The 24,289-nt window shown below is 37.4% G+C and overlaps 2 protein-coding genes across 3 annotated transcripts in view; one reads left to right on the top strand and one right to left on the bottom strand.

Moving 5' to 3' along the window:
* mtor (mechanistic target of rapamycin kinase) overlaps positions 1-24,289 on the top strand; it is an 84,810-nt gene that overhangs the window by 28,286 nt on the left and 32,235 nt on the right. For both annotated transcript variants that reach the window (XM_079239038.1, XM_079239039.1), the window contains exons 28-30: positions 1,396-1,541; positions 20,392-20,467; positions 23,125-23,264. In XM_079239038.1, coding sequence (XP_079095164.1) covers positions 1,396-1,541; positions 20,392-20,467; positions 23,125-23,264 — 362 coding nt within the window. The remainder of the gene's footprint in view (positions 1-1,395; positions 1,542-20,391; positions 20,468-23,124; positions 23,265-24,289) is intronic.
* On the bottom strand, positions 4,024-7,377 carry angptl7 (angiopoietin-like 7). Its single transcript, XM_079238763.1, has 5 exons — positions 6,879-7,377; positions 5,597-5,697; positions 5,280-5,474; positions 4,899-5,094; positions 4,024-4,790 (listed from the first exon to the last, which is right to left on the bottom strand). The coding sequence occupies exons 1-5, from the start codon at positions 7,237-7,239 to the stop codon at positions 4,621-4,623; spliced, it is 1,023 nt and encodes a 340-aa protein (XP_079094889.1). The 5' UTR covers positions 7,240-7,377; the 3' UTR covers positions 4,024-4,620.

Raw genomic sequence — 24,289 nt, forward strand, 5'->3', positions numbered from 1 at the left:
AAAAGGCTTCTACACTTCTGTGATAGCAGCATTAATGCAGAAGAGCAAATTGAGCATCAAGAGAAACATGTGCTGTGTTCAATACCCTCCTGTTTTTCCCCAGGGGGTTCATGCATTTTTCAGCAAGACAATGGAAAGCAACTGTCAGCTTATATTATAAAGGCATGGCTGCAAAAGAAGTGCCTTAATGCAGTTGTGACCTTTTCCCAATAGAAATATGTGAGGGGTTTCCAAAATGTCTCTCATATTGTTCATTAAATGTTGAGAGAAGGAATGGCAGCATTATAAAGTGGTGCAAACTTTGCTTTTCTTGGAACAAGTTGCAGGCCTGATATGCAAAAGTTGATGCAAATTAATATATCAAACAACTTGACTGGAAAAGCCCTTCAATTTTTGTTTTATGTTTGTTCTGTTTGCTGTGATGAACAAACAGTTTTTGCTCTCCTATTTTGTTGCACTTTATAGTCACTAAGGTAGTTAAGTATTTTTTTTAAATACATTTTTTATTTAAAAAAAATTAGATTTGGTTTTCAAATAAATACAAATAATCAATTATAAAATTTGTCATTTCTATTTATTTATTTTTTATTTATTTATTTATTTTGAATCCTTTTTCTTGTCTTCTTGGGCATCATAGTACCAGAATAATGGTCTGACTACTGTGTTGGTTTTTCCTAATTGAAATCAAGAAAAATGACTAGCATAAAAAGTTTTGTACTTTTTATTTTTGTTGTTTTTAGTCTTCCAAAATCAGCAATATTGAAGAATCATGAGAATCGCAATTAAAATCAAATCGGCACCCAAAAAAATCGTAATTGATTTGAAATGGGACGAAAACATATTGTCACAACCCTAATAGCCAAAGTTCAAACTTCTCCACGATCACCAGTCTATGTGGTTTTGAGTGGAGTTGAAATGACACCCAAAAAGATGTAGTTCAAAGAAGTAATGTACAAATAGAATTCCACCTTAAACTGCAGGGTATTTTATAAGAATGCCTCAGAAAACATAAGAATTAAAGCCACTGTTATTCTTCACTAAGGTGCTGCGAAGCTTCTCAGAGATTAACAGAAGAAGCATTTCCAGATGAGACTTTTTCTGTACTTCAGCTTTACCAAACATGTTGAGCGAGTCAGCAATGATACTGTTACTGTGAGGGCTGAAACTGTCCTGGTTTAGTCATTATTTAGCTATTTAGTAGGGACTCCTTGCTGTGAGGCGTCAGTAGAAGCTCATATTAAATATGCTCTATTCAAGCCAGTGAATATAACAACTTTAGCTTCTAATTACCATCTGAGGACAGTACAAGATCACAGAGAACTGTTCACAGAGAACTCAATTGTAATGTAGAAATCAAAAGCTTGGCTATTTTATACGGACTGTTTCCTTTTTCAGGGCCCTCTGCCCCTCAGAGACGATAATGGCATCGTGCTGCTCGGCGAGAGAGCTGCCAAATGTCGTGCCTACGCCAAGGCGCTGCACTACAAAGAGCTGGAGTTTCAGAAAGGTCCCTCTCCGCTCATCTTGGAGTCTCTGATCAGGTAGGAGGTCATAGAATCTAAATAAATAAAACATTTTCTTGTGTTTAGAAACAATCACAACACTTTTAGCATTAAAAGGTTTAACTCTGTTTTTTTTTTTTTAAACTGCACAATCTGACTGAATACAGCAAGCATTCATTTTTATTCGCTGGAAAAAAGTTAATAGAAAACATGATATTCAGTGGTTTACGTCATTTATTTGGTTGTGTAATAGAAAGGCCACCAGTGATAAGAAGTGAAATCATTTAAAGTAATAAACATACCCCCTCAGAGTCCATTTTTCAACTAATAAATAAACACAGAGACAACATTGTCCTACCTTACAACGCTTTGATATCTTCTGTCATCTTTTCCATCCCATTTTCTCTCTTTTTTTCCTCATTTCTGAACCTTTGCCATGGCATGGAGAAATCTGTTTTCCAGGCATCTAATTGGATGCTTGCCTCCTTTTCATCTGTGAGTGTCTGGGCTTGTATTTCTCTGGGGCCTGTTTTCAATTTCTTGGGAGCCTTGATGATGATGAATGATGGGAGCCGGCACGGTGGTGTTATTCCCATCTGGTTCTCACCTCTCTAGGATTTCCCATAAAAGATTTAGACTTTGGTTTGCAAAAGACCTGTGAAAACATTGCTTTATTTAGTCGTGCCTGTGTTTATAAAGACAAAAAAAAAGTTTGTAATGGGCACCACTTCTTTTGGTAACAAGGAAGCATTGTCACTGATGAGTGTCATTATTTTAGGAGTCATTTTTGGAATAGTTTATGTATCATAACTTAAAATTGTATCATAACTTACTGACAACAGTACAAATTTGATGTTATAGTAACTTGCAAGAGACTTTGAAAAAAACCACAACAATCAGTGGTGTGACTGTATTTTCTCACCTTTTGGATTTTAAGATTTTTAATATTCATAACAACATAAATACATGATTATTTGAGTTGTCTGTTGTGGTGTTTGTACCATTTGGTGTCTTTTTATGTATTTCATGACTGTGGTTCAGATTGAAGAATTCCATCAGGTATCATGCAGAATGCAGTGATCATGTAAAAACTGTGATATGTATTATAAAGGTATGAAAGACTTAGCTGCTCCTTAATTTCCATGTTAAATATAAATTTGATGATTCCATCAGTACAGAAGCAGCTGGAGCCAGGCATCGCTGCATCTGGGCCATGTGTTAATAATATACGTCTAGCTGTAGTGTTACTGGGCACTTGGATTTGGTTGGAAATGGAATTTCAAGTAAAGTTGAATATGTTCAGATGTGGGCTGCAAGCTGTTAAACAAAATCACATCTTATCCCAGACGTGCATGGCGTAGCTTTAGGGCATGATTTCATTTCTTAACTGTTAAAATAGATGAGTAGGAGAGAAGTTGTTCATGATCCCTGCAATTCTCCTGCTTTAACCATTTAATATTGTCTATGTTTGGCTTTTACTAATCTAAGAGATCAGCAGAAACACATTATTATATTGTTATAATTTTTTTTGCTTAACTATCAAACATAACTTTATCCTTGTACTCTTAAATAAAAGTCAGAAAAATTATTTAATGGAATCCTGTTTAAAAATACAGCAAAGATCTCAAAACTTACCAACTTATTCCAGTGGTAGCAACTACTGCAAGTAATTTCTTTTACACTGATATATGTCATTTTCAAGACAGGTTATGTTCTCATTTATGTAAAACCTTTATTCCAAAAAATAGGGTGAGCATAAGCTGTAGTAATATTTATGCTATAGTTCATGATAATGGGAATTACACTTCCCTGAAGGTGCCTAGATGTCAACACACAGTTACCTTCTTTAGTATCGTTAAATGATGAATACCACTTTCGGCAGCACTCTTCACTTCAGTTAAAGAATAAACGTTTTTCATTAATGGCAGCTAATTTTTCAAAATACAGTGTTTTTTTGGTGGTACTCCCTCTATGGAGACAGAATTAAAACCAGTGATGACTGAACTTAGCCTGTTCACCACTTCAAATTAGTTATTTTGCTGTGCATGTCTCAATACTTTTGACTCTTGAGTTATTAATGTAGTTTCTTGATGTACAAAAGGTCCTTGTCCTCTTGGTCACTTTTTTGGTCACTTTTGTTGAAACGACAAGATAAATGTTCGGCATCTGTTAGTTTGCATTGAGTAAATATGTCACATTTTGAGAAAAGTGACATATTTTAAGGATGTTACTTATTTTCTTGTAGGTATTTGAGTGTTCAAAGGAATTCTTTGTTGCATCTAAGAATAATAAAATGGTCTTAACGTTTTTTTTATGGTAGTAAACCTAGGAACCTTTTAATAGATGGCAGAGTAGACTGTGTGTGGTCTTTATTCCTTCGTTTGGCCTGGGTGTGTCTGGACCTTTTGGTCAGGATGTCAGGAGATGACCTAAGTGTTAAAGGTTTAATGCTCACATGCAGTTATACCATAAATATGAATGGATAGAAGAACTTTAGTTTCTTTTAAAAATACTTTTTTATTTTCTGTCACATTAAACAACACAATTAAAGAGCTGTACACATTTTACAAATCACACATTTCCATGATGATGTTAAAGAGTTTTAAAAAAGAAAAACTGCAGCGTAGTTTATAGGACATTCCTCTTGGTGGTAGGTCATATCTCAGCAACTTGCACAGACTCCATTCAATTAGCTCCTGCTGCTCATCAAGATTTATTGCTAAATCTGACCAGTCTGGACTGATTGTAACTTGTATTTACCCAAAGAAAAAGAACAAAAAAAAAAAAACCATCCTAGTGCTTTCAAGATTAAGAAGAGAATGAATCAAAATCTAGTAACCCATAAGGAACAGTGGTTGAGAAAAAAAAAAGCATCTATCAAAGCTTTTCAAAATAAAATATTTTACTGATAAATACACAAAGTTAACTACAATTTACAATCAATCACGGTAAAAAAACACAGCACATTCAACTGACTGAAATTCAACCAGACCATCAAAACCAACAATTTCATTCCCTTCGCAGTCAATGGAAAGCCACAGTTTGATTGAACAGGTATTAGTGAGATCTCTTGATATTCATGTGTATAGTGTTGATTCAGGAGGCACAGCTGAGGCACTTATGGTTGAAAACCCACTGGTCGGACCTTCATCTCCACTCTCTTGAGGGAATAGTTGGGGCCGTGCCAGCCGTACCAAGTGATTCCATCTGTGCTTTTTGTGTGCTCACCGTAGCGGTAAAAAACGCCATTAAGATTGGAGTCAGTGCAGCAGTTGTACCAGTAACCACCTGGCAGGAGATGAAGGAAAAGAATTACATTTAATAGTTAATTAAAGATGGATATTTAGTTGTGGTAAGGTTCTGGTTGTTTTGACAAGGCTTGAACTCAGAATTTACCTTTGCGCAGGGAGGCGCAGTCATCGACACATTTGTCATTGTCCTTGTTGATGGTGCTGAAGTTGGTGTTATTGTGGTAGCGCAAGGAGTCTCCAGCGTTTCCACTATAGTTGGCAATGAAGAGCTTGTAGCTGTTAATCTCATTACCAACAGTGAAAAATCCGTATTCAGCATAGCGGGTTTCTCCTTCCCAGTCCTGCATTAGAATACACATAGGGCATATATTACACAGAGGCAGTTACAGAAACTGAGAACATTTACTGACATTGTCAGCAAGAAATGCTTATAATTCTTCTATTTAATAGTCAATGTCTTCTTATTTCTTGCTGTGAAATAGTTCATGCCCAAGCCTGTAAGACTGCTGTGCTTTCCAACACATACCTCCATCTCAATCCTTAGCATACTTGGTTGCCTTGTTAGGCGGATGATGTGGTCATTGCCCAGCCAGAAGTCTCCACGGATGGACCCAAATCCATTTTTGTACTGTTTCCAGTCACGGTTAAAGGATGTCAGGCCAACCTTGCGCCGCTGAATGACAGTCCAGCCACCTCCGTTTGTTTCCATATCACAATAAACCTGAAACAAAAGAACTGTTATTTGCCTTATCTAAGATAAAACACTGAAGTAAGCGTTAGAGCTCAACACGTTCTATCAAAAAGCACATAAACAATATTTTTCTCTACACACAAGTCACTCACACTAAGCTCAGGGGCACCCAGAATCTCATCTTTAGGCAATTTGTACTCTCCTGAGATCCTGTAGTTCTTGCTGTAGAGTGATGCACAGTCATATATAGCATCTGGAAAAAGAAAAATAGCTTTTTATGCTATGTTAAAACCATATGCAGTTTCATAAGCATTTTTTGAGAAATGTGGCTGCTGTAAAATACATCTTTATGGGTATCTGAAGGAATTGAAAGATGACAAAATTACCTTTCTGCTCCCCATCAAAAGTAAAAGAAGGTTTAGAAATAAAAAAGGCGGTATGTGCAGCTTGCCCAGAGTGCTGCACACATTCCCAAATACCCTTTTAACAGTGTGGTGTTACCATATGAAGGCTTGTGAGGCCACTATTTAGCAGTAAGGCCAATACTTGAAGAGATGTGGAAACCTTCCCTTTTCTAATCATTGCGTCCTTTCCTGTTCTGCTTCCTTTTCTGATTTACTCAAGTTTGAATGAGGCCTCTGTTCTTTGCTGCTCCATCATAAATGTGACCTTTTTAGACCACACAGTTAAGGTACTGAAATAATAAATGATGCAATGCTTGGTGAGCCACTGTGCAGCAGCCACTGCCGATTAGTGCTTCGTTGGAAGTTTAGTTAGTGGGGAAGATAAGACTATTTGACAGTCCTGCTGATGGAACTTTGTGGATGTAAATTAATGCTTTTCACTGTAGTTGGACAGTTCAGTGTGTGCACTGTAATCAACCACACAACAGACTCCCAGCAGCTGACTGGGGCCCACAAAGCAACAAACGCGACTGATTATAGTACTTTGCTGCTGAAATAAATACATGATTCTGTTCATGCAAAATAGTTTTGACTACTTGAGAAATGCTGACATTCCAGGAAGATGATCGCTTTTGTTTTGCTCATGAAGTTTGTCTTTTGACCTTTCAAAAATAAGCTCACTTACTAATTGAAATAAATTTTCTGTGATAAATTGATAATAAACCTTCAAAGTTCAAAGTAAAATTGAGACCAGGTGAAAAAACAAAGAGATAAAACAGATCTGTTTTTAAATTGGGACTATGTTATTACAGTCATAGCCAAACATTTAACACCAGCTAGGTCAGTGGATAGTGAATGGAAAAATGACTAACAACAAAATAAAAAGGCTTCAGAGTCACTGTTCACTGTCACAATGTGTTCAAATCATATTTCATATATATGTAATACATTGAGGGAAAAAAAAAAAAACCCAACCAGCTGGAGCTTAAACATCATTTCCACTCTGTGAACAGGAGTTAAGAGAACTCACCTGATAAAGTTTGAGTTGCAGACTGCAGAGTTTGCAGCTGCATGATCTCCACACGGTTGTTTATCTCTGAGTACTTGCTCTCTGCTTCTGTGACTCGGGCTTCTTGCTGCCGGTTCTGCTGGTCCAGCTCCATTATTTGCCTCACAATATTCATCAAGTCTGTCTCCTGCTTGCGACCTAGCTCCTCAAGGAGACTGGTCAGATTTGCCACCTGCACTTTGAGAGAGCGCACCTCATCGCAGCACTGGCCCTTTGGAGGCTTTGGAGGTGCCAGTCTCTTCCTGGGGTTCTGCGCCCATGTCTCAGCTAGCAGGAGCAGTGAGACCCCCAAAGCCACTATGCTCAAATTTATTTTTGTCATTTTAAGATGTCAAAGTTCTTAAGTTGCCCAAAGTTTTTGTTTTGTGGTCTTTAAGGAGGTCAGCTCTTTCTTGCCTGAAGAAATAAAAAGAGACGAAGACGAGAGCAGCTAACAGGAGTGTTGGCCAGCTGCGTTGAAGCTCTCACTCTTTATTTCAAAGCCCTCCTCTGCCTGAGCATCTTAAATATTTTGCATGTAGGTCCTCCCCTCTTTACTGGTGTGCACCAGTCACGATGCTGACCCTCTCCAACCCTGTGGGTGTAGGACCCTTTTCACCCCCCCTCTTCGCCTCCCTCTTCTGCGTCAACCCTCATCTTACTTTCACTCCTTCTGTAAAGCATTTGCACATGTCTCTCATCTTTTTCAGGTGATACTGGTGTGTGGGCAATAATTATTTCTTGCCTCTGTCTGGAATATTATCTAAGAATAAAGAAACACACATACATTATGTACAACTTGTTTAAAGCAGTGAGAACGGAAACTCTTTCAGTGTTTTAACCTTACTTCATGTTGACTTATCAAGCAAAGCAGCAGAAACTTCTGTATACCTGTTTAGTGCTTTGGAACATCTGTAGTTGATTTCCTGGTCTGTTGTAACACTTAAATGATCATGCTAATGACAGATTTTACTTCATCCTTGGGGCTAACCATTTCTCCAGTAAATTTGGTCTTCACTTGCTAAAAAATGTGTGAAGTCACTAAGTACTCTTAATTGTAGGTTGGGTGTTGTGTTGGTGCAGCCTTTTTGGCAGATGTTAAAGCAGGCATGTTTTGCTACTGATCTTTTCAGTCTCATTCAAGACTTTTATACAAGGAAAAATCGCATGAAACCTCAAGGAAATCATTTCTCCCAAACACAGTTTGAATATTAAAGAAAGAAAACAAAAAAGACTTGTAATGTTACTGTGTTTTTAAAGCATATTACGCAAGTCATACAAAGCCAATTAAAATTCTTGTTTTCCTGCTTTTATTTTCATTAGTTTAAACATTAATGGATTTCATTTGAGTCATATTGACCAATCCCTGATTGCGGAACAGATAAAAGAATGAGGTATTAAATGTTCAATAGTGCTTTTAGTTTGTCGTTGCAGAAGTGAGATATACAAAAGGAAAGGAAAAAAACTGAGGAAGCTTTGCCCCAAACGTCTGGGCTGTAACAGAGATCAGGGTACTGTTTGTGTCGTCCGATGGATTGTTAATGTTTATACCCTAATCAGTGAGAATTCTAAGGCCAGCTGGCGGGCTTTATTTTTGTTTATATGCATACATGGGTTAGCAAGTTAAATCACTGTTGTATCACTCCGTTACGGGCGTCACCATAGAAACGAGTTAATTAGCTGGTTCCGATCAACTAGCTTTTGACAGGTAAATGAGAGAAACTCACTGTAGCTTGACAACTGTTGTTTGGCTTAAAAACTGAATTGAAGCAAACTTAAAATAGTTCATATACTATATTATATATATATATATGTGTGTGTGTATATATATATATATATTATAGCAGATTTTGTAGAAAAAAAAGACAGTTTGCTATGAAATGTTTACTATGTGAGACAATGGTATAAGCAGATTAAGCAACAAGGAGCTGTGCATTACATGCTTTCAATGCAGTTCGCTGGGAAATACCACACCGCTGTGCATCATAGTGTTATACACTCTGCGTCGTGCATTAAAACCGCACAATGCACAGCTCCTCGTTGTTTAATCCTTTCATAAACTACAGAATTTGCGTATAAACAGAGTCAGCAGTGTTTCACCAAGATTCCTTCCTGGCTGTTCCTGTTGCAACAGTGTTGCTTTTGGCCTGGATAATGTATTTAGTTTCTTATTTTTTTCTGAAGAATAATTGTACGCTCCTCCATGGTGAAGTATGCTGCTCTGCAAGGTTTCACCATGTCTGTGATTGGTCCAATGCTGCTAACTCCATGTCTTTTATGAGAGTGCACTGATCAAGATGGGAAAAATATTGACTGAATTACCGAGTTTATTCAAATCTTGAATGTTTGGGAAATTCAGCCCAGGCGAAAAAAGAAGTACCCATGCTATGTTAATCACACTTTGTTGTGCAGGCCTCTGGCGTCAAAAATGTTTGTGTCGGTTCTTATCAAGCTTGCATCAGTTGACAATTTTTGTAGGTGCTCCATGTACAGTAATTTACGGTAACATGTGGAAACTAGCACACCTGTACTTAGTATAACCTCTAAAGTTGGTGGTAGGAGCCAAGTTCTGAACATCTGATTTGGTGGGTGATAAAAAGCAGGTCTTGGGCTGTGATTGCAATCCGTGCAGTATTGCTGTTTTGGCATTTAACATTTTACATCTATATCTGCTGATCTGGTGTGCAGATATGATTTAATATATTTCTTTCCTTTACTACTGGAGTTACCAGTATGGTGGTCAATTCACAGTGGTCAAAATGATGCCTTAGCAAACACCAGGGAGGTTCTTTTGAGTTTCCTTCAAGTCTCATCCCATCTTTCTTGACAAGATGCCTGCATCTCCAACTTAAGGGAGTCGACTTTTGGGAGGAAGCCAAATAAATAGTTGTAATATTTTGGAGGGATGCAAAAGTAAAGATAATTTAATCTGCCCAGTTGCACCTTCTTCCTTAATGGAAATGCAGCAAATCATTGGAATATTTCAAATTTGAGACATATGATAATGCTCAAACACTTCAACTATGCCAGTACTACCATTACGATAGGAGCAACAGTTGGATATTTTATGCAAATGAAAATATTAGGGTTTGGGCCAATCGGGCATATTTAGTTTGGAGTAAAAATGGAGGCAAAGATTTGATGGTTTAAGGCAGGGGTGTCCAGCTCTGGTCTTCAAGGGCCAAAATCCTGTAGATTTTTGATGTATCCCACACCTGATTCATATGAGTTATTGTGTAGAAGTTCACAGGCTGTCCATTTAATTTGAGTCAGGTGTGTTGAAGCAGGAATACATTGAAAACCTGCAGGACGGCGGCGCTTGAAGACAGATTTTGGACAGGAAATGATGTGTGAAACCTGCATGATTGTTCAAGCAGAATTTTTCATTTATGACACAACTCGTTCAATTGGTTGAACAGATGGCCGCCCTTCCAGTGTCTTGTTCCATTTCAGGGTTTTTTTTCCCCCCTCTTTGGTGTTTGTTTGTGCTGCCCCATGTAAGCTCAGGTTCAAATTTGCTGCAGCCTGTTGATTTTGCAGCTTGTCATGAATTGGTATTATGTGAATGTCATTACAAAAAGTTATATTGTAACCTGATAGCAATAATTTTGACTTTATTCGTTCAGATGGACTCCTATTGGATTTACTTTGGTTGGAAATTGCCCAATCTAAATTCAAATTCATTTGAAACATATTAACCTCAGGTTACACATTTGTGACAATAAAGCTTACAGACTCTAGTGGGGTAAAATATTTCATTCTCTGTAATAAAATGTTATTTCAGAAAGGGCAGTGTTGCTAGCTTTAGTGCAGAAATGTTGATGGAGTAACACAAATGTGCATCCAAACTCCGGCTAGAAACTCGAACCCTGTGCTGTAATATTACATAATCCCACACCATCAGTTCGGCCCTGCTTTTAACAAAAGCTGAGACTTTTCCTGTTTCTTAAATACAATATGTTTGGCAGGCAATGTGTTTGGCTGTTTTATTCTCACTTGGTCTGGCAAATAAATAGGGGAACAGTGAATCACTCTGTTCTGCACATCATCATCATCTGTTTTTCAATTACAGGAACTCCAGGTTCGAGAACACATGACAAAAAAAACCCTTTTTTCAAATTCCATTGAATTACATAATAAACTGTCTTCCACTGTTGTGATTTGTCACGGTGTTGGCACTAAATATTTGGATGTGTGGGGCTTCTTTTTCCAAAGCAGTTTTTTCTGGATGTTACTGGGCTCTTTTTAGAAACTGTCATTGCTTTGCAATTTCCTCCTTGTTCAGATTTTATTGTGGTCGTCTTTGGATGTTGACATGTGCTTTTAGTTTCCTGTATTTGTTTGACTTGTGAGACACACATGGGAGTTATGAGTAATTTAGCTTTTTTTTATACCAGCAGAGTGGAAAGAAATAAGACTACCTTCATGTTTAATATGTAGCAAGCTTCTAATTGTCAGACAGTTTCCAGTATGATCAAATAGTAGCTTTCCTCTCCTTTCTGAGTTCATCCGTCAGAACTTTGCATAATATTATGGTCAGCCCAGCCCAACTTGTGCTTTTAAGATGTTGGAGAAAAAACAAATAGGATTTTTACAACATGCAGGTGAAGTTGAATAGCAGAGAATTCTGAATGAGCATTTTTATGATTGACAGATGACATCTGCCCAAAAGAAGCTATTTAAAGGTAATTAGCTTAAGTTGAAAATCATTTCTGTGATATCTCAACTCTTACAGAGTCAAACGTAAAAGCTAGTCTACATTTCCACTTCAGCTGCCAGCGTGGAAACAGCAGAGTACTGGTGTAGTTTAGTCTGTTTTTGTCATTTTTGTCTAAGCACCTGTCTAAATGTTCTTTTTTTTTTTTTTTTTTTTTTTTGCTCCTGTCACATGGTTTTTAACTGTCCAAAGATGTAATGTTTGGTGATGCTTCTACCTGTTAACCTTCCTGTAAATCTTAAGGTTCAGGCATTGATGTGCGTCAGTCTCTTTAGGAAAAAACGGGATAATTCGCCTTCCTGGATTTCCTCAATTCTCCATTGCTCTTCTCTGAATCACTTCTTACTCCCAGCATTGCTTTCCAGAGGCATCTCTTGTTCCTGGCCCTGGACTCTGTCATTGAGTCTTACATCACAAATTTTCAAGGGAGTTCTTTTTTATAACATGTTTTGCATCATACTGTTTTATCCTTGTCCAAATAACTATCTTAACAACCATTTATTCTCAGGGATGCTGACTAAACTGTAACCAAACCTCCCCTCTGTTTTAAAATTTCCTTTTTTATTTTCTCCATTTTGCCCTTAAATATAGGTTGCTTAACCTTCTGTGCTAATTGCAATAACCATCTATATTTCATAGGAGCGAGCTGACAAAACAGAATGTTTTAGTAGGAAAATACCCACAGGCCTTTTTTGTCTCCGAATACATTGGAAAAACGTTCTGTAATCAACGAGTGACCACTATTTGATTACACTCAGGGAGCTAAGCTTTCAGCAGAGTGCTTAATTATAGGAAAGACAGGAGGTGAAAGTGGCAGCCAGAGGATTTCACTAATTTAGTCTCAATACTTGAATTACATAAGCTCACACAGTCTTCATTTAGAGCGACTTGTAACACCTGCAAGTTGTGTCAGCACAGCGGCTCCTGAAACATATTTTCTCTTAAGAACAACAAATCATTTTAGGACACTTTTCTTTATGTTGCAGTATTATAGAATTAAAGAAGCTCTGATTAACTTGATCAATAAATTGCAGAATAGATCCTTTCAAAATATGTTTTATATTTGCAGTGAACAACATGCAGTAAAAAGCCCTCACAGGGACAGTAGATTGTGATTCACTCACTGTACTGAATTGTATTAAGTTGATTTCATTGAACTAAGGCAAGAGATTAGTACTTCTTTGTTATGTTGGAAAGCATCTAGGTGTTTCATACATGTATTTCTCTTGTCTTAGTCCTCAGTCTATATTTATTTAATCAAGCTAAGCTATAGTCAGATTGACATTTAAGGGAATTTGGCAAGTTGCTGCCATTTTTGATCTCAAAATAACATGATGAGTAATGATGTGTCACTTGTATTACACTTGTGTTAAACCTGGTCACGTATACAAACAAAATAAACTGTTCCATATTTTCCCTAATGAAGCACAGAATATGCACCGGGGCAGCCTCCAGTTCTCGGAGTGGCAGCATTCATGCATTGGAAGGCCATCAAAAAGTCTGGTGGCTTAAACTAGGGATGGCTTCCAGGTGGTGTCTGTATGCCTGCACTGAATGCAGGCCAGGCCATGGCCGTCTGGGCACCATCCTACAAACCAGTAGTTGGGACAAACAGTACCACAGGGGATGATGTTGGATTAGCCACTATCCCTTTAGAATAGTTTCCCCTGCATTATGTAAGCACAGTTAGCCATGTGGCATTACTTCAGAGAGACGTATCGTGACATTGGGACATTGAACAGTTGTGTTATGGGGCTTCAAACAAAAACCACTTGTGCCATTGGTTAAAATTTCCGTTGTTCATTTTCATCTTTCATTTTTCTGCCCAATAAGGAGGTGTTTTCATTTTTATAAAGAGCCTAACAATGTACAGTTCATGACATGTTCTAACTATTAGTTTGTCTTTGTAATTTTACTAATATTAATTATGAGTTAGGGTGCTTGCACACCCATATTGATGCATTTAGAATACATTACTCTGTTCCCAGTTGGAGTCTAAATGCTGTAAATACAGGCGGTCCTCGGTTTACAAATGAGTTCCGTTCTTACGCTGTGGCATAACCAGAAATTCTGCACAAGTTCGATTTTTACCATTAAATACCCCCTAAATACCCCCTTTTACACTTCACCTAAATACCCAATTATTTTTTACTATATTCATGGAAAAACAGTACAAATAGACATTTCAATTAAAATAACATAAATATACATGCACTGGGGCATCGTCTGAACCTCCGCGTCATGCGACATAAGAGCTTATACTAAACCTCGTAACTTTAAAACTTGCTTTATTTATTTATTTATTTTTTTAAATCTACATTTATTTAATGAGAGTCATAAAGTTGAGAACCACACAACCCAAGGACCACCTGTGTAGGTGATGCTTTGCTATTGACAAATCGGATTTTTGCCTTTGAGTAAGACTTTCCATTGTTTAGAGAAAAAAATCAACTGTTGCTTGAAAGTTTAGTTGGAAAAAACAAAAGAAATGTCAGAGAAAATGCAAAAAAAAAATTAAACCGTGTGGAATTATACCAAAAATTTAGACAATACATGTTTGTGCAAGTCACAGTTCTTCCAAAAAACACTGAGTACATAGCAACAGCAGCATTCCAATGAAGTGACGATCTGGCTTTTTTCTCCTTGGGCCACCGGAGATACTTTGTTCTGTTGGCTTCTTGACCTGAAGGTGAGGAACCCAAGGGGCACATACTGCACCAGTGTCCCAATGTGGTGATAGTCTGGTGAAAGAGAGAGAGGGGGGAGGGGGGTCTGCGAGATGGAATGGTTTCTCCGGGTGATGTCTCAATGGTCCACTAACATGCCTAACCTACTTTAGAGAACAGAAAACATAAAAATGCCATGTCAAGTTATACAACTCTTGCGTGACCTTTTTCTAAGTATAATTTGTACATGGATGTCACTTAACTTTGTTTTAAAGGCTTTTTGTTCAGAGATGTTGACTTTATTCATCCTGCATTATGGAAACCCACATGTTAGAGCAGTCTGTATGATTCCCAGTAAACTGGAACAACAAAGTTTAAGTTTCAGTCTTGGAAAAAGATAAAAAATAAAAGGAAAATCAGCAGGGCACCCCCCCAGCAGGGCACTTTACAGACACATTAATTCAAAAAGAAAAGAGCACACAGTATGTTTACATGCACAGTTGAATTGCTCTATGGTTTTAGTGTGACCTCGCAATTTAATTGGACCTCCGTGTTTTTTTTATAGTAGTAAAGGGGTAATACAAATATACTTCCTCTGCATTCGTTCATGTCTGATTCACATGTCAATAATCAGTACAGTAAAACATGTATGTTTCAGTCCAGTCTTTTCAAAAATATGCACCTGCAAAAATAAGGACATTTTGGAACCCATTAATGTCAGTCATTTTCCAATTGCCCATGAACTGCTTCTGACTGGAATCGGCTGTGCAAGGGAATTAAACTTTTGGCTGTTAAAAAAAAAAAAAATTAACAACGTGAGATTAATGTATTTGTTAATAAGGAAAAAAGCCGTTTTGCAGTAGCATTATTTTTCCTTTTTGTGAAGATCTTCGTCGTTCTTCCAGTTTTTCTATTCTGCCCTTTTCAGGTGGTAAAGGATCAGTTCTTTTCTATATAGATGCTTTTTTTCTTTTTTGTTGTCAACTGTACTGTTAATGAGCTCTAAACACGTACCATCCGTTCTCAGTTAGTGCTCTCCTACTGCTTGACTTATGTTCTGGTAACCATGAGCTCATCCTGGTCGTTCATCTCCTAATAATTTATCTAAATAGCCTTTTGGCTGAGAAAGATTTGTTTCAGACTTTTTTTTCTTCTTTTTTCTCATTCCCTAAAGCCATGTGCTCGTGTGTTATTTAACTGTAAAAGTCTCTGCAGTGGAAAAAACTCCCTCAAGGTGCTAAATGGTCAGTTCTTTATTTCCTGAAAATATTGCTGATTGCATTTTGGCTGGCCTCTGCATGACTGCCTCATCAAGCTAAAAGACAGAAGTGGCAGACTGCTAGTGTCATTTTTCCATTCTCAGTGTTGTGGAAGCACTTGCTGACTAATAACGATCACTTGTCAAGATTCATGCATTTTCATCCAAGCATGGAAAGCCAAGCTTCCAGTGACCTTCAACCAAACAAAACATCAACTAAGTGTGATTTAAAAAAAAAAAAAAAAAAAATAAAAAAAATTCCAAGGAGTTGTTGTTTCCCTTACAAATTTGCACATTGCCCACCTTGACTTTACTCAGCGACAGCTTCATGCTTTCCTAACAGATTCAACAACTTTGGTGAAGCATGCAAAATGTCTTCCACATGTGATTTCCTAATATTAATGGGACACATGTAGATGAATTCTAAGTGGCCACAAACACTTAAAATATATTTGAGGTATTAAAAACAAAAACTTTAAAAAGTAAACTGTCTTATTCCTAACCTTTTCTAGATGACTTCGCGTTTTGGGTAAATTAAGTGACAAAATCCCCACTTTTTATTTCATAAAAAAAAACAAAAAAAACAATGGAGACAAAAAATTGTTCTGTAACACATCTTGACCTCTGAAAGGGAAAGTATCGAATTGAGCCATTTCAGTGGTGGAATATTTGATCTAAGCTCATGGAATTTGTTTTCTCAGCATGCTGTGTTGTAAGTCGTCTTTTGTGATTAATAATTTAAAAATTCATTAGAAAATATATTTTCCTGCTGTTTCCTAGTACTTTGTATTTCTAATCTATAATGATGTATAAAACTCTGTTAACTGTTACTAAAAATGTTTATTGTAGAATACTTTGTTCCATCTTGTTCCATCATATGGACATGATTTGTTTCCCTTTGCTTAAAAACTAGAATAGTCACTCAATATTTTAGATTCAAAGTATCCACATTTTCATTTAACATTAGCAAATGGAAACAATAAGTGTTTTATCTCTTCAGCGGGGCAGAAAAAGTCCATTTCCATTTGTAAATTAAATTAAGCAAAGGAACCCATGATTTTATTCCTTTCTTTTCTTTTGTATTTGTCCAAGCATATGGCCTACATTTATTCTATGCCATTTAGTTCTTTCTTTAGCTGTTTTTTAAGGTTCATATTATGAAGCTACTAACAGGCTTCTGAACTTTTGTAATCTAATCTCCATCAGGGTTTAGAACTAAGTCTAAAACATGGTTCCAGTTGGACAGCAGATTCTCTGAATTTTACGGAAAGATGTGATGGATACAGTTAAAAACTTCAGCTTGAGATTGTTGGAGTGACTTCATTATGTGCCACACAAGCAAGCCAGGCAAAGGTAGGGAAAGGTACTTGTGGCCTTGTGGAAGAATGGTATTTAAGACGTTTTCTGCATGCTAATAAGTTTGTACTTGAAGAGGGACTTACGCAGGCCTTGTCATCTGGATGTATTTAGGTTCTGTGTGCTTGGAACTGGTAGCCAGATGACTTCAGTTGCAGGACAATGAAATCTCCTGGGTCTGTAGAAGAGCACACCCTTACTCTGATTTGCCTTTTTAGATAAAACCACATCTGGGGAACTTTAGCATTCTTGAGCAGAAGATTGAGGCCTTGCAGTTTTTGTTCCTATGGTTTTCAAAAGTTGATTATTTCATGAGACAAAGTGGTTCTTAAGTTAATTTAAAAGCTCAAATGTGCTAGGCATACCCATGTCATAGCATCAGTGTTAATTCAGAGGAAAGGCTTGAAGTTGTCTGTTGGAGTCTTTGGGAATGTTAGATTGGGTGCTGGGGTCATGCATGCCACTCTAACATGCACAATGAAAATCACATACAAATTCTTACTTAATAAAAATGAGCTCATTTTTTACTGTTACACAATCCCACATTTGGTTTCCTCGGGTTAATTAAAACGGACAATGTGGTTTGTCATCGTAAGATTTTTGATTCATGGCCTCCAACTCCAGCATGTGTTACTCTGTAAGGTCAAAGGAAAAGTAGTCAATAGATGCCGTTAAAGATCAAATAATTCTCATTGGTAACACATTTAGATAAACAAAATGTCCAGTTTGACTTGCTTAGTAATACAGTTTAATATTCTTTTTTTACTTTTATCAAATCTTGAAGTAGATCCAGCAAATTATTTTGTAATCTTTAAAATACTGATCTTTCAAGTCCTATCTACACTTTTTTCTTTTTTTTTTTGGGCCGCTAGCCTCCAAAGATTGAGGACCACCTTCATCTTGGTCCTCTAAAAGTAGTCCAGTAGTCTCCAACCAATTCTTATTTCATTTAACAGATAAAGTGATGCCATCAAACTTTGCCTCAACAACAGCCTAAAGCAGGATCCATCAAACCACATGCTTAGCAGCTGTAGATGTAATATTTTTTTTATTTGTACAAAGTTTAGATCAGGCCCTTTTGTTGACCAAATGTTTTGTCTCTATTCTTCTCATCACAACTCACTTATATTTGACCCCCATTGCCTCTGTGAAAAGTTGTGAAACTTGGCACACACTACAAGCCTGGCGAAAATGGCGATATTCTATGGTCTGCATACACTTCAATGCAAAAATTGCTATACAGCGCCCCCTAAACACTAAAGGAAAACACAATTCAGCACACGTCTAACACCTCAAGACAACCAAAAAAGTCAATGAAACACCTGGCATGAGGCTTGGACCTGATGGAGGCTGATTGCGGCTCTAATTAAATTTGGCATCTTTTTTATGCAAACAAGGGGTTTTGTGTTGGCCAATAAGTTCTAACTTCATCATTATGCAGTACGTCTCCAAAGGGCATTGAGCGTCTTTACCAAAAAAAATCTGATTTGACACTAGAAAGGGTTTTGTCTGTCTGCTCTTTCATAATGAACATATCAGTGCAGGCGTACTACACAGCAAAACAGCGTAGTAAGAATTCACAGTCGGCTAAATCTTCTTAAAGGTATTTTATGATCAGAAGGGAGTTTTGAATCGGATGTGTACTTTACTCAGAAAGTATTTTGTCTTTAGGGCTTCAGCTTCACCCTTGACCTAGAGAGTTCCTGCAAACTAAAATTTTCTCATTATCTTACAAGATATTATTAATAATTTACTTTCCATATTTATCCATATCTGTATGCATAGTATGTGTCATTAAGCAGTTTATCATATGCGTTTCTGGAGCTGCTGCTGCCCAGCAGCGTGCCAAGGCTGAGAAACCGCACTATACAACTTTTTCATCCGGGACGCTGCGTGACGTTGCAGCAGAGTTTGGCTTCATGCTAGAAAACACACGCAACGTCGCTGATTTAGCAAAGAAATGCAATAAGATTAAAACAGAGAAAGGGATAGAAAAAAGTCATTGTAACATCGTCTTTTTCTGGCTGGAGAATATCTAGCTAACTCGTCATCCATCTAACTCATCCTGTTAGATGGATGACGGATTAGCTGTCGATAGGGAATAGGTTGGTTTTGAAGTCTTGCAGCAAATATTTTATTGTTTTTAAGTCATGCATATGAAAGCTGTAGGTGCTCTTTTTAAACCTGTCATTGTGTAGGTATTTACTACCAGCGCCCTAAGCTTTGGCATGACCTCTTGCTGTACCATTTCATCACATTCATGGACATTCTTAGCCTTTACACTACGTCAAACCCCATTTCTGACGTATCTGACGTATAAAAGATATTGACGCAACAATATCTTTTATCAATGCTTTCCTGCCTCCTCAGAAACTCTGCTGCATACCAGTGCTCTTCAAAAGCTACATTTTACAGATGTTTTGGCCAGGGCTGCACAGGGGTTTTGCAGTTGAGGAAATATAATAGACTTGTGGTTCATGTGAGTGTTTCCAGATGTGGTGACGGTGCGGGTGAGTGGAAGGTGCACAAACGGGATTTGTGGTGTCCTGATTCGTAACGTAACATTTGTCAAACCAGTATGGGGAATGTCAAGAGGTGCATTTACCTTTCACAATAAACACCTTTGCAAGAAAATGAAACATTTATTTTACATCTTCAAGAGGGCCTCATTGTCTTGTGAATGTTTCCCTTAAGGAACTTGGATGACACGTGGGCACAGGGGTTTCAGAGAGAAGAGGTGTTTCTTCTGCCTTGATTCTGCATCTTGGCAGTCATAAGCCCATTTTGCATATGCGCTGCTTTGCATTAATCTTGTGGCAACTGGGCATGCCGGTTTTATGTGCAAATTATCCCCTCTGGTGAATTTAAGTACAATTTTTAGATAGAAATCAGATTTGATAGCACCAGGTAACAGAAGTCACATTAATTAGACAAATGGGAAGCGGTGGAGAATCAGTTTGACATGTAGCCAGAAGTTCAGACTGGTTTTTAATCCACCATGGTTTTATCTGCAGCTGTGTCAGAAATTCTGCAGCTTCTTGTTCAGTCTTTAAGTTTTGTTACAACAACCGTGCAGCTAAAAGCTGAATATTTAACGTGTATTGAAGACAGATGAAAAGCTCAGCACGAAGGGCAGATAAAATTTGTTGGGATGGACCCAATTGCAATTAATGCCAAGTAAATTAATGTAATTCTTACTGGCTCATAAAACATGCTGACCAACTTAAAACTGGAATGAAGGTCGCATTAGGAAATGTCCAAAATGTCTAATTGACTTTGATGTAAGTTATGTGTTGAGTTTTTTCCAGTTAACTAAAGTTACTATGACCATAGATCTACTGAAAAACACCATTCATTCATTCATTTTCTGAACCGCTTAATCCAATTCAGGGTTGCGGGGAAGCTGGAGAAACACCAGAGCTTCAGAATTTACCTTCAAATTAAGCTAATATTCTTTCTTTGTTTTTTTTGTTTTGTTTTTTTCTTCATATTTTGCAGCATCAACAACAAGCTGCAGCAGCCAGAGGCGGCATCAGGGGTGCTGGAATATGCCATGAAGCACTTTGGTGAATTGGTGAGTGCATTCTTCTCTTTTCTACTTTGTCAGTTTGTTTATTTGTTTTTGGGTTTTTTTTTATTTTGACTTTAAATATAAAAAGGAAACTTTATTCCATTTGCGCTCTCATATTGCTGCTAAGTGGTTTTCTGCAGTTTTTCTTTGGAAAAGATGTGGATGCTGGTATCCCAGTTTCTGTCTCAGTTTCCAAACGATTTAACCCTTCTTCTAGAGTTTAATATAAACGAATAACATCTGTATTCAATTTAACTGTTAAACACAGCACAGAAATAAACATTGCTGCTATGATGAAGTTTAAGATCATGCTGCTTCTCCACAGATGGGCTTTTTTACAGTCTTGTGAGTCGACTACCTACTTAGTAATTCATATGTTCTGTATGGAAATAAATAAGTGGTTTTCTCTGGTAACTATGGTAATAGTCCTCACATGCTTGGTTACATTTCTCTGTAGATTTTGGGCCCATAAATGTTCATAGCGAGCTGAATTATACAATGTTTCTCGTCTGCGCACACCTCCTCAAGGTATCTTTTCCCAATATACCTGTTTTAACATGGAGATGATGGTTATTCGAGGTTATTTGCTTTTCCACATGCTGACTGTAAGAACACACTGTTCCTAATGTGCTGCATGTGGGAAAGCCATCTGCTACACTGATCAGAAGTCAAGGGCAAGAGGGTGAATTATGACCTTTCTTGTTTAATTGACAGGATATTTGGATTTTTCTCCATTTTGCTCACATTTTATGTATCTCAGCTGTGTATTTTTCAAATCGGACTTTGGGCTACTACTTACTTTTTACAGTTGTAAAAACATATGATGCTTCATCCCAATAAATGCAAGAGGAATTTCTATCTTAACAGTGATGGTCAGGGTTTATAAGGTCCCTTTGTGCCCTGTTGTCAGTGAAGCAGATCAATTCACAACATTGCAATTAAAATCTGATATTTCCATTCTATCGTCATGGACCAATATTTTTTTGTCTGGATCTTTTTTCTGGCCATACAGAGAGCTACATCTCCATAATATTACTAAAGACAGTGGTCTGCTTCACATTGACTCGAGATGGACTTGGTCCATGTATTAAATAACAATCATATTGTGGACATAGATGGGGCGTACTGATACTGACTTTCCACACTGATTACATAAGAGGAAAAGAACATTTAGTCAGTTTTCTCTCTCTCTTAAAAAAAAAAAAAAAAAAGGAAATAATTTAGGAACTGTTTTTTTTTCCTTTCATAAATGAACCAGTCTAATTTAATTTATTTCCATGTTACCCTTTATCTACATGTAGCAATCTATCTAGTTATCTAGCAGTAACAGTTATATTTTTAATTAGACTTGCATTGAACTACAGTGTGGATCACAGCATCCCTCTGACCTGCCTGTAGTTACACATAGGAATTGAGGGTACACACAATTGTTTTTAGGGCAGTATTTTTCTTCTGTATCTCCTCTAAATTATGGTGTACCTCAGGGGTCCATATTAGTGCCTGTTCCTTTTGCTTTGTATATGCTCCATGTGGGTTCTGTGTTTAAAGAGCACAAAGTCTCTTTTCACTGTGTTGCAAACAACATTAGAAATTAATTTGCCTGTGGCTGTCAGTGACAGCCAGCCTGCAGTAAAAACTCTGCAGGACTGTCTTAATGATGTACAGGAATGGATGAGTGATAGCCTTTGAACCTAAACAGAAAATAAAACTGAGGTACAATGTATCTCCCTGACAGTGTGATTGGTTCTCTGTCTTCCTGCTGCCATCCTTTCTGAAGAACCTGGGGGAGATGATTGATCCTTTGTTTCAATTTGACAAACACATCAGCACTGTCATCAAAGCCAGCTTCTTTCAGCTGGTAACTCTCGCAGCAATGAAATCCTATCTTCCTCCGTCCTCAGGCTGATTTTGAAAGAGCAATTCACAGATTCATAACTGTGTGTCTGGATTATTGTGATGTTTTACATGTTGGGTTGGACCAGGTCTCCCTGCAGTGCTTAAAGACCATACAACAAGCTGCAGTTCGCCTAATGACTAAAACGAAGCGGCCTGAACACATCTCACCTGTTTTGTTCACCTAACATAGACTCCCTGTACTCTTTCATGGGAGTTTTAAGGTTTTGTTGATCTTTTTTTAGGGGCTGTATTATACAAGCCAATCTTATTTGAGTGAGTTTTGCGGTCCTCCACTCCGCTCAGACCCCCAGCTCCATATGGCTGTCCCTAAAGCCTGTTCCTGTGGTTGCTGTTGTTATCGTGAAGCAATTTGAACAACTGAATCTGTTTTTATGAAGTTGTTTATTATAAATAAATTTTAAATTAAGAATTATTTGGTGTTCAGTACTAAAATATTGGACATTTAGATGCATTTGAGAAGAAGTGATTTAATTTGCCTAACATGAGCATTGCTTCATGATTAAGCAGCTAGTATGAAGTTAACTATTTCTTAAAACAAAAATCCCAGTATGGGTATGATTCAAAACTGATTGTTAATGGTTCAAACATTCTTGTGTTTTAAAGGGAGAAATTATTTTCTCGTCTGGGCAAATTTATTTAACAGCTCTAGCAGACACGTAAAATCACTGAATACTTTCACTGCAATGGTTTCAGTTTCATGTTTCTTTTGTTTTGCTTGTCTGTTGCATCTTTTATTTCTATAGGAAATCCAAGCCACATGGTATGAGAAGCTACATGAGTGGGAAGATGCCCTGGTGGCTTATGACAAGAAAATTGACATGAACAAAGAAGATCCAGAACTCATCCTGGGCAGAATGCGCTGCCTAGAGGCCCTGGGAGAATGGTAGGTCATTAGTCATACTTGCTGTACAATCAGTACGGGTGCAAAAGATCTTTTAAATCCCGGCTACATTCCTTTGGTTTCAGATTCACTGTTGGCTGATAGATTCAGACCTTTTTAAACTAGCAAAGCTTTGTTTTGTCTAACACATTTCAGCTTCTGAAAAACATCAGATTGGGTTCCCAAGTTTTTTTTCTTAACCTTGGTGGAAATGGATGAAGGCGGCATTTGAGGTTTTAAGACATGCTGTAAGCTCTTCCATTTCCTCCTTCTACGTGTGCTCTATGTGCATGCAGCCTATTCTAATGAGTCCTGACAGGTCTCTTTTCGAGTTTTCCTCTGACCTGATCGAAGCCGTACCAGGAAATGCACGAATAGACATTTCGCGCCAGTAAAAGGAGTCACCACTCTGGTTAAACCTCTCCACATCTGTGGCTGAACTCCAGAACAACAACTCACTTTTAGGGAACATTTTTATGGAAAAAGGATGTCACAAGATGTGCGATGTATCCAAATATATGGATCATGACAGACCCTGTGACGCACAGCATATGGTGATTTGATTATATAACTGTCGTTGTTGTGCACAAACTAAATCATTTCCCAAGAGGACGATTCATTGAAAGCCAACAAAGTCAAAGGAGATCATATTTTTTCAAATTTGTCTCTTGATATTGTGAGAGAGCTTCTTGAGGTAAAGTTCATGGTTGTTCGTAAAACTGAAATCATATGGGAGAGTTGGTACCTTTATTTTAAAAAAAAAAAAAAAAAAAAAAAAAAAAGTTAAGTTTAGAGTTTTCCACATTCAATTTTAACTTGAACGTGCTGGATAAAGCACCTTTTAGGCTTCAGTAGGTCATTAGGGATTCACACGTCATATTTAGCATGTTGCTTCTTTCTATAGTTTTATGGATATGTTTTGACTTAGCCTGGTTGTTGTAGATATCTCATAGTATTTTGCCACATGCTTATTTGTAAAAAAACAAAACAAAAAAAAACAAAAAAATGTTTTATTTGAATGTTAGAGT

This window comes from Telmatherina bonti (genome assembly GCF_933228915.1).
Source record: "Telmatherina bonti genome assembly, chromosome: 4".
In the NCBI taxonomy this organism is placed as follows: Eukaryota; Metazoa; Chordata; class Actinopteri; order Atheriniformes; family Telmatherinidae; genus Telmatherina; species Telmatherina bonti.